The 15049-nt window shown below is 41.6% G+C and overlaps 1 protein-coding gene across 7 annotated transcripts in view; it reads right to left on the bottom strand.

The window, feature by feature from the left end:
• Window positions 1-15049, bottom strand: part of CHST10 (carbohydrate sulfotransferase 10) — a 140887-nt gene that overhangs the window by 43854 nt on the left and 81984 nt on the right. For 3 of the 7 annotated variants that reach the window (XM_033948242.1, XM_033948243.1, XM_033948241.1), the window contains exons 2-4: window positions 8625-8686; window positions 4759-4892; window positions 3373-3508 (exon numbers count right to left, since the gene is read on the bottom strand). In XM_033948242.1, coding sequence (XP_033804133.1) covers window positions 3373-3508; window positions 4759-4776 — 154 coding nt within the window. In that variant the 5' untranslated portion in view covers window positions 4777-4892; window positions 8625-8686. Of the gene's footprint in view, window positions 1-3372; window positions 3509-4758; window positions 4893-8624; window positions 8687-14900; window positions 14916-15049 lie in introns of those variants that run through there. The other 4 variants (XM_033948237.1, XM_033948239.1, XM_033948238.1 and 1 more) reach the window with 2 other exon arrangements.

The following is a 15049-nucleotide window of genomic DNA, read 5'->3' on the forward strand; positions in this document are numbered from 1 at the left end:
AAATAAATGAAAAATCGTTATTACAGGAGGTTACGGAGATGTGTGATCAATGGAATCCTTTACACCTTTCATGGTGGGGGAGAGTCCAAACTATTAAAATGATGATTTTACCTGTGGTTTGTTATCAGATGGGAATGTTGCCGGTATATTTTCAGGGGTCCTTTTATAAAAAATTAAATAGCATTCTTTTAAAATTTATTTGGCTGGGTAAAACTCCTAGAGTGGCTTTGGTATCCTTACAAAGATCAATTTCAGAGGGAGGGGTAAATTTTCCAAATTTTTATAGGTACCATTAAGCCTATATTTTGTGCCAAGGTATGTATTGGGTCCTCCCAGAACTCATGGAAAAATTCCCTGACTGGTTGTGGTTAGAATGGCAACTCATGTCTCCGATACGTCTGTGCCATGTACTCAGTATCAAAATGCCTAGCTACAGTAAAGATAATAGCATACTAGCAGATACATGGAAAAACATTGCGACATGTAAGCAATTTAACAACTATTCCAATTCTTAAATCTACAAACAGTCTATATGGGTAAACTCCAAGATCCAAATTGGCGGAGAGAGACTAGTCTGGAAACACTGGATGATAGCAGGAATACGAATATTGGATGATGTTATTTCTAATGGTACTATGCTTGAATTTTCACAGTTGCAACATAAATTTGGTCTTGAAAATTCAGAAAATTTTAGATGGTTGCAACTGAAGCATGCCATTCAGGCGGGGTTCCCTGATTGGAAAAACCTTAACAATCATTATAGTTTGGAGTTTCTGTGTTTTCAGACAGACTTCTTGGGTCACCAGGGTGCCCAGTGGTACAAAGTGTTGAGTGGATTTAATAAAAAGAAATTAAAAACTGGTTTAAAAGATATTTGGAGCATTGAGATTAAGCATGAAATTACTCCATCTCAATGGCCACGAATTTGGTCTTGGAGGATGAAATGTACAGTGTCAGCATCTATGAGACAAACTTGGTTTTTTCTGTTGCATAGAGCGTTGTGGACCCATGTTAGGTTACAAAAATTAGATAGCTCTTTGTCTAATAGATGTTGGCATTGTCATCTGGAAGCAGGAACTTTAGATCATTTATTGTTTCATTGTCCATTTATTATGAATTTTTGGAAATCAATTTGGGACCAAATTAATAATTTATTAGATAGCCCAGTGGCATTATCCTATGATACTGTGATATTTGGTATGGAAATGAGAGCAAAAAGTCAGATTTCTGTGAATAATAATAAATTACTACTTATAATGACTGGTGTTGCCATTCAGCAAATTACATATAACTGGAAGGATTAGTGGAGATTAAATTATAACTTCTGGTGGAACTCTTTATGCGATATTTATAAAATGGAAAGGTTTATTGCATTGCAACGGGGTTACTTTAAGAAGTTTCAGGATGTGTGGAAACCATTAACAAAGTATTGTAAAGATTAGTTTGAAATTGTTTCCCTTATACTTATCGATTTAAGGTGTAGGGAGGGGGGAATTTTATTATTACATGTTTTATATGATGATGGAATATAAGGGTGGGTGGGATGGGAAAGGGGAAGGGATATGTTTTTATGTAATATATCAATGATTGTTTGTAAGTGAGGAAATAATTGTTAATCTAAATGAATATTTTTAACACTTAATGTAATTTTGAAAATGAATAAAGAATATTAAAAAAAAAAGGACTACACTAACAATTGGTTAAGATTTATCAACTCAGTGACATGGAGACATATTTGTCCTCATCCCTGCAGGATCTATCTCCATTCCCATCCCATCCCATCCCATCCCCATAAATCCTGTCCCTCCCCCATCCCTGCAAGCTCCATCCTCATCTACACAAGCCTCAAACACTTTTAAAGTGTTCAAGGCTTGTGCAGATGAGGACAGAGCTTGCAGGGATGGAGCAGGGACAGAACTCATGAGGACAGGACGGGGATGAGGATACATCCTAAGGGGAACGGGACAAATTTGTCCCCGTGTCATTCTCTAGAGCACTCAATTGCTACCTGGCCGATTAATTCCTTTTTTTTTTTATAACTAATTTTTATTGAAATATTTTGAGATGTACTTCAAATTATACTTCATCACCCTTACAGGGGTCCAAAACAAAACTAATAGATATCTCTAATCAACAATATATTTTTTTTCAAATTCTCTTTTAAGGGAGAGTCCCAAAATGAGCAACTAAGGGAAAGGGGGACAAGAAGGAAGGAGAGAAGAGAATAGAAGGCCACACAAGACTGGACTCTCCTACACTTTGCCCTCCCTTGGAAGAGGCCCAATGGAAACCACATTGCCTAGTCCACCAGGAGAGCCCCATAGAACTGACGTGACCAGGAGGCTTCTGTCCAGCTCAGTCAATGGAAAAGGTCATTAATCTGATCCTCCCTTGGGAACCTATCCACCTACAATTATTTTACACCAATCAAACTACCATCATCTGCTCAAGGTAGGGATTACTGACAAGTTCTAAGACTGCACTAATTCTTATGTCATCATTGAAAATCCACTTCTCTGGACTGGTCTAGAGGGAGAATAAGGAACAGACTTTGCTTTTTAGTTGGTGATAAAGTAAATGCTAACAGATCCACTGACTAGAACTTAATACGGCATGAAGCATTAAACTAAATCAGAATACTGGTCAGATACAAACCCTGAAGCAGTACTATGGGCATAATACAATATGGCTATTTAGCAAACAGGCAAACTTTCCTCTGGGACTACAATGAAGGTTGCAACATCTCAGCATGGAGTTTGGGGAAAAAATAATTTTGCTGTTGCCTGGATCATGATATATTAAAACTATCAGCCAAATAGTCAGCTGCTGTGGTCTGCAGTTTCTTTTAAACACTGGCTGCGGCGGTTAAAGATAATCTGGTTATTCAGTGCCAGTATCTGAATTTAAATTAATGCTGGACAGATAACAAGTGTCACCACTATCCAGAGAGCAGAGACACTGAAACTACTATTGGATAAAATTAGGATGGCTTTTTTACAACCTTATGCAGAGAGCAGGCTGAAATTTTTTTTGCCCTCTGAATAAGTTCCAGCACCATCCTTACGCTATCTGGATAGTGCCAGGCTGCCATTATCCATATAAAAAAAAGCTTTAAATAATTGGGCCCCATTATTATTTTTTTAAAAAGCAATACAACAAGATAGATATTAGCTTCAGTATCAAAACTAGACCTCAATACTGTCTGCCACATCTCCCTCTGCAAGGACTTAATTTGTTTCCCTTATTAAATAATCTCTAGAGCACTCCGGCTGAAAAGAACTATATCAATGAGCATTAAAATACATAATTCAGTGCTAGCCTTGAGATTTAAAACATGTTTTTCTGAGCCAAGTTTGATGTTAAGGAACTTACCATCTTTGTCATTAAAAGTCAAAGTGATGAACTTGCTGGCAACTATGACCATGAGGAGCACCCAAAAGCATGCAGCTAAAAGCAGCCACTTTTGACGCATATTGTCAATAACAAGCCATATAACCTTCACAGCTTCCTGACAAGACACAAAGAAAAAATCATTAAGTGAATTTTTCATCTTTCAAAATGCATAAGGCAACTGCTATTTTAAAAGTCTGTAACATCTCATTGTTTGCTTTGTCAGACAAGCAAAAATAGTTCTGTTGAAGCAAAAATATATCAACAGATCACCAACCCTAAAGGTCCAATCTAATCTAATCTTTCGGTTTATATACCGGATCATCCTCCAGACAACAGAGACTCAATTCGGTTTACACAATAAGAGGTTGTAATAGTTTCTTCAAATAGAATTACTTGTCTAACAATATTTTGAAAGAAGCAAAAGGTGGTCTATTATCAAAATTAAACAAAAAAAAAACAACCAACAACCCCAAAACAAGCTATGTATGGGTTTTAAAAAAATCTTTGTTGTTTATTTTTAATAGGATACCACCTTTTGTTTGTCAGGCACCAGGTTCTTCGTTTTGCTTTGTCAAGACATCAGGCTCTTTTCATATCTGAACTTAACATGCAATTATCTACAAATAAGTTGCTACATATGTATTCTGAAAACATGAGAGCATCTATAATCTCAGAAGTAGGGGTATCATTATGGAATAATTTGACAGGACCATTGAGATTAATTTCAGATATTTAAGAAGACATTGAAAACAACTCTGTTCATGGAAGCTTTTACCTGAATGAGTAGTAATATTCTTATGAGTATATTGGAATTGTGCTGTTTTGTATGTACAGTGAGAGATTAGAGAAACTGGGCCTCTTCTCCCTTGAAAAGAGGAGACTGAGAAGGGGCATGATCGAAACATTCAAGATAATGAAGGGAATAGACTTAGTAGATAAAGACAGGTTGTTCACCCTCTCCAAGGTAGAGAGAACAAGAGGGCACTTTCTAAAGTTAAAAGGGGATAGATTCCGTACAAACGTAAGGAAGTTGTTCTTCACCCAGAGAGTGGTAAAAACTGGAACGCTCTCCCGGAGGCTGTTATAGGGGAAAACACCCTCCAGGGTTCAAGACAAAGTTAGACAAGTTCCTGCTGAACCAGAACGTTCACAGGTAAGCCTAGACTCAGTTAGGCCACTGGTCTTTGACCTAAGGACTACCGCGTGAGCGGACTGCTGGGCACGATGGACCACTGATCTGACCCAACAGTGGCAATTCTTATGTTCTTATGAGAGGAAGTGTGTAGCCTAGAGGTATCATGTACCAATAAAGTTTGGGAACCACCAACATAGGGCATGCCCCAAAAATGGCAACTGGTATACTACCTTAGGTGTCCGGACCATTATGGAAAGCTTGAAGTCTGTCTAGTAAAGTTACAGCATCAAAAGGATTTTGTAGATGAAAATGTCTATCAAACTCTTCTGAGATGCCATAAGCACACAGGGCCACCAGCAGAAAGCTAGATAGAAAGAAAAAAAAAAAGAAAGTTTGCAACTGATGCAACAACAACTAACTTAACTATCCAGACAACTCAAGACAACAATTTTTCTGTCCTGGGTTGTCTGAGTGACTGTGCTGAATGTCACTGTTATCAGGTAATTTCCCAATCTCTCCACATACTGCTCTGATGCTATGCAGATAATGCCAGGCAGGGAGGTCTAACAACTTTCAGCAGCACTGTCTGGATAATGCTGATGAAAACTACCAATGGGGCACAGGTGCTGCTACGTAGACAAGTGCTTTAGATCATGGGCCTGACAAAATATTTTTTTTTTTGTCAACAAAATGAAAATATATACAAGCAGAGCTCTTGACATTATTTGATAATCTGTTAAGTTAACTAAAGGCCTACTTTTATACACTCAACCACACCGTGAAAACTGATATGAAAAGTCAATTTGTGTTTTCTTTCTTCTGCTCTAGTTCTTTCTTCTCGTCTAGTTAACAGACTTGATAGACCAGAAGAAAGAAAATACAAATTGACTTTTCATATCAGTTTTCACTGTGTGGTTGAATGCATAAAAGTAGGCCTTAGTTGATAAGCTAAGACAATATGACCTGAAAATCACACAATTGCAATTCTATTCCATTCTAAGCATTTATAGGTCACCTATTCCCATTAGGGCCAAAGAAGCTTATGAGAAATTCTACTATACTGTTGAAATCATAAAACTAGATTCAATAATTGAGCAAACAACCTCAACCTAGGGTTGGGCAACCTATAGCCCAAAAACGAATGTCATGCAGCCCACAAGCAGATCTCCCCGTTCCCTTCTTGTCCCATCTGGCTGAAGAAAAATACCTGCCCCAGCTCAGTGCTAGCAATTTAACTTCAGTGCGCAAAAGCCTTGTTGTCACATGTGCAAAGGCCCTGTTGGCCCTGCTGCCACTGACACATACACACTTTGTACGGAGCAGGCCAAAGGTGGCAGAACAAGCAGGGATCTCATGTATGTGGCACCAAGGCTCCTCCATGCCAGTACCGAGTGAGCTGGGCCAGGTACTTTACTTCAGTCCCATAGGACTGGAATGGAAAGGGGAGATCTGCTTGTGGTAAAGTGAGGGAAAGAGACATAGGGTGATGCTGGGATTGGGTAAGGAGGGGAACTGCACCAGGTGAATGGAAGGGGGGACATAAGAAGATAAATTTTATGTGGGAGGGATTTTTGTGTGTGTGTGGAAAGAGATAATTTTATGTAGGTGGTAGGAATTTTTATGTGTGCAGTCCTCTATAGGTAGTGCTAATTTTCATGCAGCCCTCTGTGTGCATAGGTTGCCCAACTCTGCTCTAACCTAAGTCACAAATGCAATTACATCAAATATTTATAGAGCAAAGAAGTTTAAGTTTTAAGTTTCATTTTAGTTTGATGAATCGCTTATTTAGGTTTACTAAGCGAGGTACAAAATTGATAAATTGATATTTAGACATACAATTTAAAATTTAAAATAATGGGTTAGACAATAGACTTACAGACCGACTGATACACAAGGTAAGAGGGATCAGAACTACAATTCAGTGTTTTAAAGTACAGAGGAGACCCATATATGGAGAAAACAATAGGGAGGGAAAAGAACTTTCAAAAGACATTATACAAAAGCTAGACACTAATCCAAAGATTGCTTTTTATTGTTGAAGTGATTTTCCACTGGATGGCAACCTTTTCAAATTTGTTTTGTTTGATTTTATCTTATTGCATTTTAATGGTTATTTGAAATTTAAGTAAATATTGCTAGGTCTATTATATTATATACTAGTTTTTAAGCCCATTACATTAACGGGTGCTAGAATATATACCTGTCTGTCTTTCTTTATTTATGTCTCTCTCCCTTCTCCTGTCTCTTTCTTCCTTTCTTTCTGTCTCTCTCCCTCCTGCAATTTTTCTCTCTCTCTCCCTGGCACCCTTTGTCTGTCTGTCTTTCTTTCTGTCTCTCTCTGGTCCCCTGCCTGTCTTTATTTCTGTCTGTCTCTCTCCCTAGCCTCCTTTGTCTCCCCCCCCAACTTTCCTTTGCAGAAGCAGCAGTGATATTTCCCTTCCCCTCCAGATTCCTGTGAAGTAGTAGCAGCATTTTCCCCCATCCACCCCCCATTCCCTTCTCTCCCCCCTCCACCACCACTTTCCTTTGCAGAAGCAGCAGCGGTATTTCCCTTCCCCTCCAGGTCCCTGCTGAAGCAGTAGAAGCATTTTCCCCCACTCCCCATTCCCTTCTCTTACCGTGAGCCCTGCTCCGTTCGGCCCCTCCGCCTTCCCTTCCCATGGGCTGGCCTGCTGCGGCTGAAGGTTTTTTTTCGGCGGCTCTTCTCATGATCCCCGTGGTGGTGTAAAGAGCAGCCTGAGATGGTGTCTGGCTTTAGCGAACCTCGCAGGCCGCTCTCCAACTCGGTAGCATGTTCCCTCTGACGCGATCGCGTGCAGGCCGCTGTGAACAGGAGCGGCGGCAGGACCATGAGCCCTCCTCCCGCCATCCGCCGCTCCTGTCGCCCGATGCACCTAACTGGCGCATACGCCTCAAGCCGCAGCCACGGACGGACACAGCACACATCAGGTCCCCACAGGAGATGAGGCGCCGCTGCTGACAGCCAAGGTAGGTGCTGGGAAGAAGGCTGGGGACTCAAGCATGCGCACTCATGCGGCCACGGAACTACAGATCATGGAAGCACGCAAATAGGAGTGCGCATGCACGAGTTAGCCTTTTATTATATAGGATGCATTGCTTTGTCTGGAATATATGTTATTTGCTATGTAAACTGCTTCACTCTGGTTAACAAAAGATGATCAAATTAAAATAAGCGACATTAAAAAATAACTGTACCTTATGGAAAAGGAAAGCAGTAGCAGATTCGTAAATCACAAATTCAATTTAGAGTCCCACAGATGGGAGAGTCAAGTCCTGCACAAAAGAGTCATAAACAAAACCATCCCATCTTAAAAAACACTAACTAGAGACGCTCAACTGTTTTCTACCGAAAGAAATATTTTTAAAAGGTGTGTATAAGGGTCAAAATTCAAGGTGGCTTACTCAATGATAGACTAAGGAGTTTTTGGTTTTAGAAAGGGTTCTCTGTGAATGCTCAGCACATCTTTTTTGGATTATTAGTAGCAGAGCAATCTGTTAATTTCAAGGAGACTTTATAGAGAATGACACGGTGACAAAATTCATCACCGTTCCCGACCCGCGGATAACCGCGGGAAATAATCCCATGTCATTTTCTAGTGTCTATTTCAACCTCAGTCCTTCTACACCAGCATTCTTCAAAGCAAAGCTTGTGGGTCAGTGGTTGTGGCCATTCATACTCTGATTCTTCCCTCTCTCTTTAAAGAATGACATGAAGATGGTTTCCCGCAGTTATTCGCGGGGGCGGGGATGGTGATGAATTTTGTCACCGTGTCATTCTCTACTTTGAAACATCAGTGTTGCAACACTAAACAGCAGAAAGCCCTTTAAAAAAATAAGCTAGGTCTCAAGCCACGACAGGAAAGTAGAGGGAGGGGGTTACACTCATCTGATGTAACAAGCAGTCATCTTGAATTCTCAACCCAGCATCTCCATAAAAATAATATAATTTCTTTTTGACTCAGTCCGAATGTATTAAAAAAAAAAAAAAAAAAAGGGACAAATGAGTATCATTAACACTTAGGAAAGCAAAAAGCCCAAACCATAACCAGGCTGACAGTCAGTCAAATTCTCTTACCCTTCTCTCCAAGTCTGGTTTCTGAAGCAGCTTACAGCAGGAGTGCATGATCGAGAAGGACTCTAAAGGGAAGCAATCATTACATAGAAAAAGTTGAAATAAATCTTCTTGTGTAGCTGATAGAAAGTCGACACTGCATCACTAAAGTGAACCTATAATCTGATTAATACTCTATAACATTCTCCCCCCTGACTGAATGTCCTTATATGGTAGGGGTTTAGGCGGGTTTTAGGAACAAACAAGTCCTTGAACAAGTCATTTGTGATAGCTGCTCCTAGGAATCTCTCCTTATCTTTGCAGGTCAACTAGTCCATAAACTATGCTATTTGTTTAAGTCTGCATATCTACCCATTTCTTTGTTCTGTCTCTTGAAGTCAAGCAAGTATTGTCCTTTCTGTAGATCAGTGGCTTGGAACCCCATATGGATTGGGGGGTGGAGGTTCACAGAAACAAGACTGCTCTCTTTCCCTCTAAGCTTCCACTGTAGCCTGTCTGGAAGTCACAGTCAGCACAAAGTAGAGAATGACATGGGGACAAATTTGTCCCCGTCCTTGCAGGAACTCAATTTCCCCATCTCTGCAAGTTTTGTCGCTGTCCCATTCCTGTAACTGCCCAAGCCTCGAGCACTTATGATTTTAAAGTGTTTGAGGCTTGTGCAGACGAGGACAGAGCTTGCAGGAATGGGGCAGGGACAGGAAAAGAACTCAAGGGGATGAGTTTCCATGGGGAAAGGAAAAAAATTTGTCTCCGTGTCATTCTCTAGCACAAAGTCTAAGAGTCAGAGAATGCTCACAGGTCCTGACCTCTCCCCATCTGTGGGCTTTCTGTTAAATTGGAAATCCAGACAGAGTACTGGGGGGTCTGTGAGTGCACACTGATTCACTGAGGCCGCTGCTTCTGTCTCCATGCTTTGGATGAGTGAAGGGGGGAAAAGGTGCGTAGAGATATAATATTTTGGTTGCATCATCTGGGATTACATGAATTTTCAGTTGTTAATATTAGATTTTCAGTTGTCATATTAGATTAGATGCAAGTTTGACCAGCATTTGAGGTAGGCGTAGGCCTTATTTTCTTAACTAAGGTTGTAGTCTTCCATTTGCATCACTACATGCATAGAGTTGGGGGTTGATGAGGTGGGGCAATGTACTTGCAAACATTCTGGTGCTTAAATAGGCCCATAACAATAGAAATACAACCAGGCTTCCCTATCCCCAAAGCAAGCTGGTTGATGTCAAATTCTGTAAGGCTGGCTCCAATTATGTCAGAAAGTGGCAACTATGTGAATTCCAACTCCTCTAGTGGGCCCAGCAGTAAAGAGGAAGAAGGGAGGGAAGGGGAAAAGCTAGTTATAGAACATCTGAGGGGGGAGATTATAAAGGGAGAGCCCTCTAAGGATGATGAGAAAGAGCTCTCTGGAGCTTAAAGAAGGGAAGGTTAAACTGGTTTGGATGGGGAAGGGAACTCGCAGAAGATCCAGCATGTGGTGGAGAGGTGCATAGTAGAGAATGACACGGGAACCGTTTACCACGGTAAACCGTGGTCACCGCAGGAATGGAGACATTTGCAACTGGTTTACTGCAGGAATGGGGACAAGACCTTTCACCACCCTGCGGGAATAGGAACAAGACTTTTCACCGCCCCGTGGGAACAGTGAAAAATCTTGTTCCTGTGGTAAAAAAATTGTGCCTGTGTCAGACTCAGCATCTCTTCCCCAACTCCTCTTGCGTCTATTTTACCTTCAGGAGTTAGCCATGCCATGATGAAGACAGAAGGAACCCAAAACCAAAGCCTGAGACCAATGTGATTTGAAGAATAAAATTACCAAACAACAAAAGGTAGAAAAAAATTAATTTATTTTATATTTTGTGATTAGGGCTCACTCTCTCTGACTAGGGGGCAGTTGCCCTAGTTGCTCTCCCCTAACACTATTCCTGCCATGTGTGATTGAAGTATTCTGTTAGCTTGATTTTTCTATGTAGCATTCTGTAGTAATTTGGTTTGTTCAGTTTTCACAATAGCAGAGTGGATATTTGTGAAAGGGAGGGGAGACAGGGGTTTTGTTGATCCTTGCTCAGTATTATTTGTGTTTATAAAATGATAATTGTACAGAATATTGTCTCTTTTTATACTTTAATAAAATAAGTTCAGTATAAAATCATAACTATTCAAGGCTTGTGCGGATGGGATCTGACAGTTTGCGGGGATGGGGACTGAGCTCGCGGGAATGGGGCAGGGGCAGGGACAGGAACTGAGCTCACGGGGACGGGGCAGGGACGTTGATAAATTTTTTCGCCATGTCATTCTCTAGAGCATAGTCAAAAAGAAGAGACCAGGGATGACTGGGCAGGTGTGGTAGAAGGAAGGTGGAGTAAAGAGAAGAGAGAGAAATATAGAAAGGGAGAAAAGGAAGAGGAGAGATGAAAATGTAAAGGTGGAGAGAAAGCAAAAGGTGGAAAGAAGGAAGAGAAGTGTAAAATGGAGAGGTGAGCATAGGGGTGGGGGAAGTCAAGGGGGAGTGCAGGAGGATAGGGAAAAGAGATGTGAAGGGGAGATAGAGAAAGGAGGGTGGTGAAAGATGCAGAAAGGTGTGACAGGAGTAGAAAGTTATGGGAGAGGTCGGAAAGGGCAAGTAATGAGAGAGAAAGAATTATGGAGGAGGAGAGGAACAAGGGTGTGTGAGAAAGAAGGGAGAGGTGAAATGGAAGAATACCAGTAGGAGAAAGGCAAACAAAAGGGGGAGGAAAAACAGGATACAGGTATGAAGTAAGTAAAAAGAAGAAAGAGTAGCAAGGTGGAAAACATCTAGTGGAAAGGCTGGGAAACAGAATGGGCAATAAAGGAAGCTCAGGGTCAATATTCAGCAAAGGCATCAGCCATAATAACTTAATCACCAATTCCTAAATTAATGCATATATTCAGTGCAGCGCTAAGAATGGTGGGATCACCATTCTGCTGTTATGCTTTTAGTTTAGACCTGCAATGTAAATGTTCTACTTATCTGGATAATCACACAGGCCATCCTCCCTCCACCTCTTTACTATATGGATAGGATCAGGTTGTTCAAATGGATTTTCAGCTCAGTACTATCTAGTTATATATATTCACCAGCCACTAGTGAACAAACATTTTGAATACTGGTCATTAGAAATCAAAGGGAAAAGACCCCCCCCCCCCAAAAAAAAAAAAAAAATCCCACAAACAAACCAAAAAAAACCCCCAAAGGTAAAGGGATTTTTGGATTTAGCTTGCATGATTCTCAGTAGTTCAAGGCAAGTTAAACTGAAGTACAGTAGATATTTTCCTGTCCTTGGAGGGTTTACAGTCAACCTTTTTACACCTATGGACCGGCAGAAATAAAATAATTATTTTGTGGACCGGCATCAGTCTGCAGACCAGCAGTTGAAGAACACTGGGCTAAGTCGTGGGCCAGACCCTGCCCATCTCTACCCAATCTCCACCCCAGACCCTGCCCCCATAGTCCTAATTGTAACACTATTTTTTTCCATTCATTTTTCATATATACACACAATATAATCTTATTAACAACGCATCGATCGCACCACGGACTGGCAGTTGAACACAGTTTTGGGCCTGATGCACATGCCAGCCCTGTGGACCGGCAGGAAATTTCTGTGGACCGGCACAGGTCCATGGACCGGTGGTTGAAGAACACTGGTCTAAGGGACTGGTGCAGTAAACTGTAATGTTACAGCACAGCAGTTTGCTCAAGATTTTGTCAAACTACTATACTAAAGAATAATACAGTATACAAAGCATTTGAAAATAAATTACTCCTAATGTTTAAAAAAGTGCTAATTTCAGTGCCATTTTTTTACTCAGCACTGCATCTTTTTAAACCAGCTCACGCCCAGTGTAAAGATGCAGCACAGGAACAAAGAGGTCATCTGACAAGCACGGCACATCACCTCAGATGACCCAATCTATCCTTCTCTCCATGCTCCTAAAAGCTCCCCCATCTGCTGGTCGTCCCCAACCCCACAAAATAATCATTGGTTGCCTAGTGGGCCCTGGTCCCCAACTTCCTACCCCATCCCTAGCCTTAAAGTTGATAGGCAGAAGCAATGACCACTCACTTCTTCCTCTGCACCATCTTGGAAAATAGCAGTACTGGGACACTGTGTGGGGTCAGGCACTACCATTTTCCAATATGGCAGTGTTGAGACAGAAATAAATAGGCATCGATCTTACTTCCGACTTTAAAAGGTTCACTTTGGGTTTCCAGGGGCAGGGTTGAAGGCAGTGACCAAAGACAACCGGAGGTTTTTTGTGTGATCAGAGTGACCTATCTTAGGGGTGGTAGGTTGTGGTTCAGGTGCCACTAAGAATGTCTTTGAGATGAAGGGAGCTGGAGGGGTGCAGCAAAGTGGGGGGTTCTCTCTCTCTCTCTTCCTGTCAAGTTCAAGTTTATTAAATTTTTGTTATGTACGCAATATCAAAAGCTCTGAAAGGAGGGGGAGATATTTTACTCCCTATGCAACAGTATATATTTTTTCCTGATGAGGCTCACTTTTTAACACTATGAAAACTTGCATATCGTTATTTTGCTTACAGCATCAGAGAGAAAAGGCTTTACATTATTGCTTGTGTTAGGCCAGGGGTAGGCAATTCCGGTCTTTGAGAGCCAGAGCCAGGTCAGGTTTTCAGGATATCCACAATGAATATGTATGAGATGGATTTGCATGCACTGCCTCCTTGAGATGCAAATCTATCGTGGATATCCTGAAAACCTGACCTGGCTCCGGCTCTCGAGGACCGGAATTGCCTACCCCTGTGTTAGGATATCATGTGTTGAATTTAGCTAGTGCAAGGTACCATATTTACCAGCATATAGGACGCACCCCCTTTCTTAAACAGTTTTTAAGAAAAAATGCTTATGCATGTGTAGGGTCCCCTTCCATGTCGGGCTCTGCACCCAGCCCCCTTCCCTCCCAGATTTTCCACCTTGTCCCCCTTCCCTGCCCTGTCCGTTTGTCTGTCCACCTGTCCTACCTCCTCTACCGCTGGAATCCCTGGTGGTCCAGAGGTACAGCGGTCAGGAGCGAGCTTTCCATGCTCCTGCCCCGCTGCTAACCCGGTTGGTCGGTGGCTGCCACAAAATTGGATTTCTTCAGCTGCTGAGCAGCTTCCTGACTGGCTCCCACGAATTATCGCGAGAATTCACAGGAGCCAGTCAGGAAGCCGCTCAGCGCCGAGCAGGAGCGCCAAAGAGCACTCCTGCTCGGTGCCACTCAGCGGCTGAAGAAATCCAATCTCACCGCAGAAAGACCGGGTTAGCAGCGGGGCAGAAGCACGGAAAGCTCGCTCCTGCCCGCTGCACCTCTGGATCACCAGGGATTTCAACAGCAAAGGAGGTAGGATGGACAGGGTGCAGAGCTCATAATTTAGATTATAGGTGTATAAGACGCATCCCTTATTTTAAGTTTATTTTGAGGGGGAAAAGTGTGTTCTATACACCGGCAATACAGTAATTCTAAATTGTAAATCGCATTGAATGCCTTGTGGGGCAAGTTTGAAATCTAATCTATAAATACTAATGCAATATAATTGTATCAGCACCTAAATTTGTACTCGAGGCAATAGAGCATACATGACTTGCCCAAGATCAAGAGGAGTGTCAATAGGATTTGATCCCTGACCTCCCTGGTTCTCAGTCCACTGATCTAACCATTAGTCTCCTCCTCCTCTGAGAAAACTAAATAAAAGAACAAAGAAGACAGAAAAGAAATGAACAGCCAAGATAAAAAAATAAAGGAAACACAGGAATAAAATAAAATAAAAACATCTGAAAATATTTTATTGAACTGCTCAGCTGCAGCTCCATCTGAGCAGCTGACAGAGTCAAAGCTGGTAGGGTTTGGCAAACACACAAACAACTGAGGGAGGGAGAGAAAGTTCTGTCCTCCCTACTTCTTGGCCTTCCCTCCTCAAGCTAAAACTACATTTACGACTACACATCATTTGTTTAAATGCAGAAGGATGTTGTGGAAGAGTCTGGGCACATACAAATCACTTTGGACGGTGTAAGAAAAACCTTTATTTCTTCTCAGCCCTGAGCCTTGTTACATCACAGGCTCAGGGATTCAAAATAATTTTTAGCTCAATAAAGAGATCAGTATTCCAACTGACCAAGTCTCATTATTATGTGTTTTACAAAGTTCAACTATTATGGTATTCAGTCTTTGTCATACACCATTCAATACATTTTATTCAGTAGAAGGTGGCTTACCTTAGCCAGCCAGTCAGCAACTTTCTTACCTTGTGAGTCTCTCTCTCACTTCCTTCCTTTCCAGGGCTACAGAAGTATGTCACTTCTGATCCTTCTTTGCTTAGAGAAGTCTCTTCCTTAGAGACCTCCCTTCAATTACTCCAAGCTAGGGACTGGGATTTATTATACTGCTTCGATA

The sequence above is a fragment of the Geotrypetes seraphini genome, chromosome 6 (genome assembly GCF_902459505.1).
Source record: "Geotrypetes seraphini chromosome 6, aGeoSer1.1, whole genome shotgun sequence".
Taxonomy (NCBI): domain Eukaryota; kingdom Metazoa; phylum Chordata; class Amphibia; order Gymnophiona; family Dermophiidae; genus Geotrypetes; species Geotrypetes seraphini.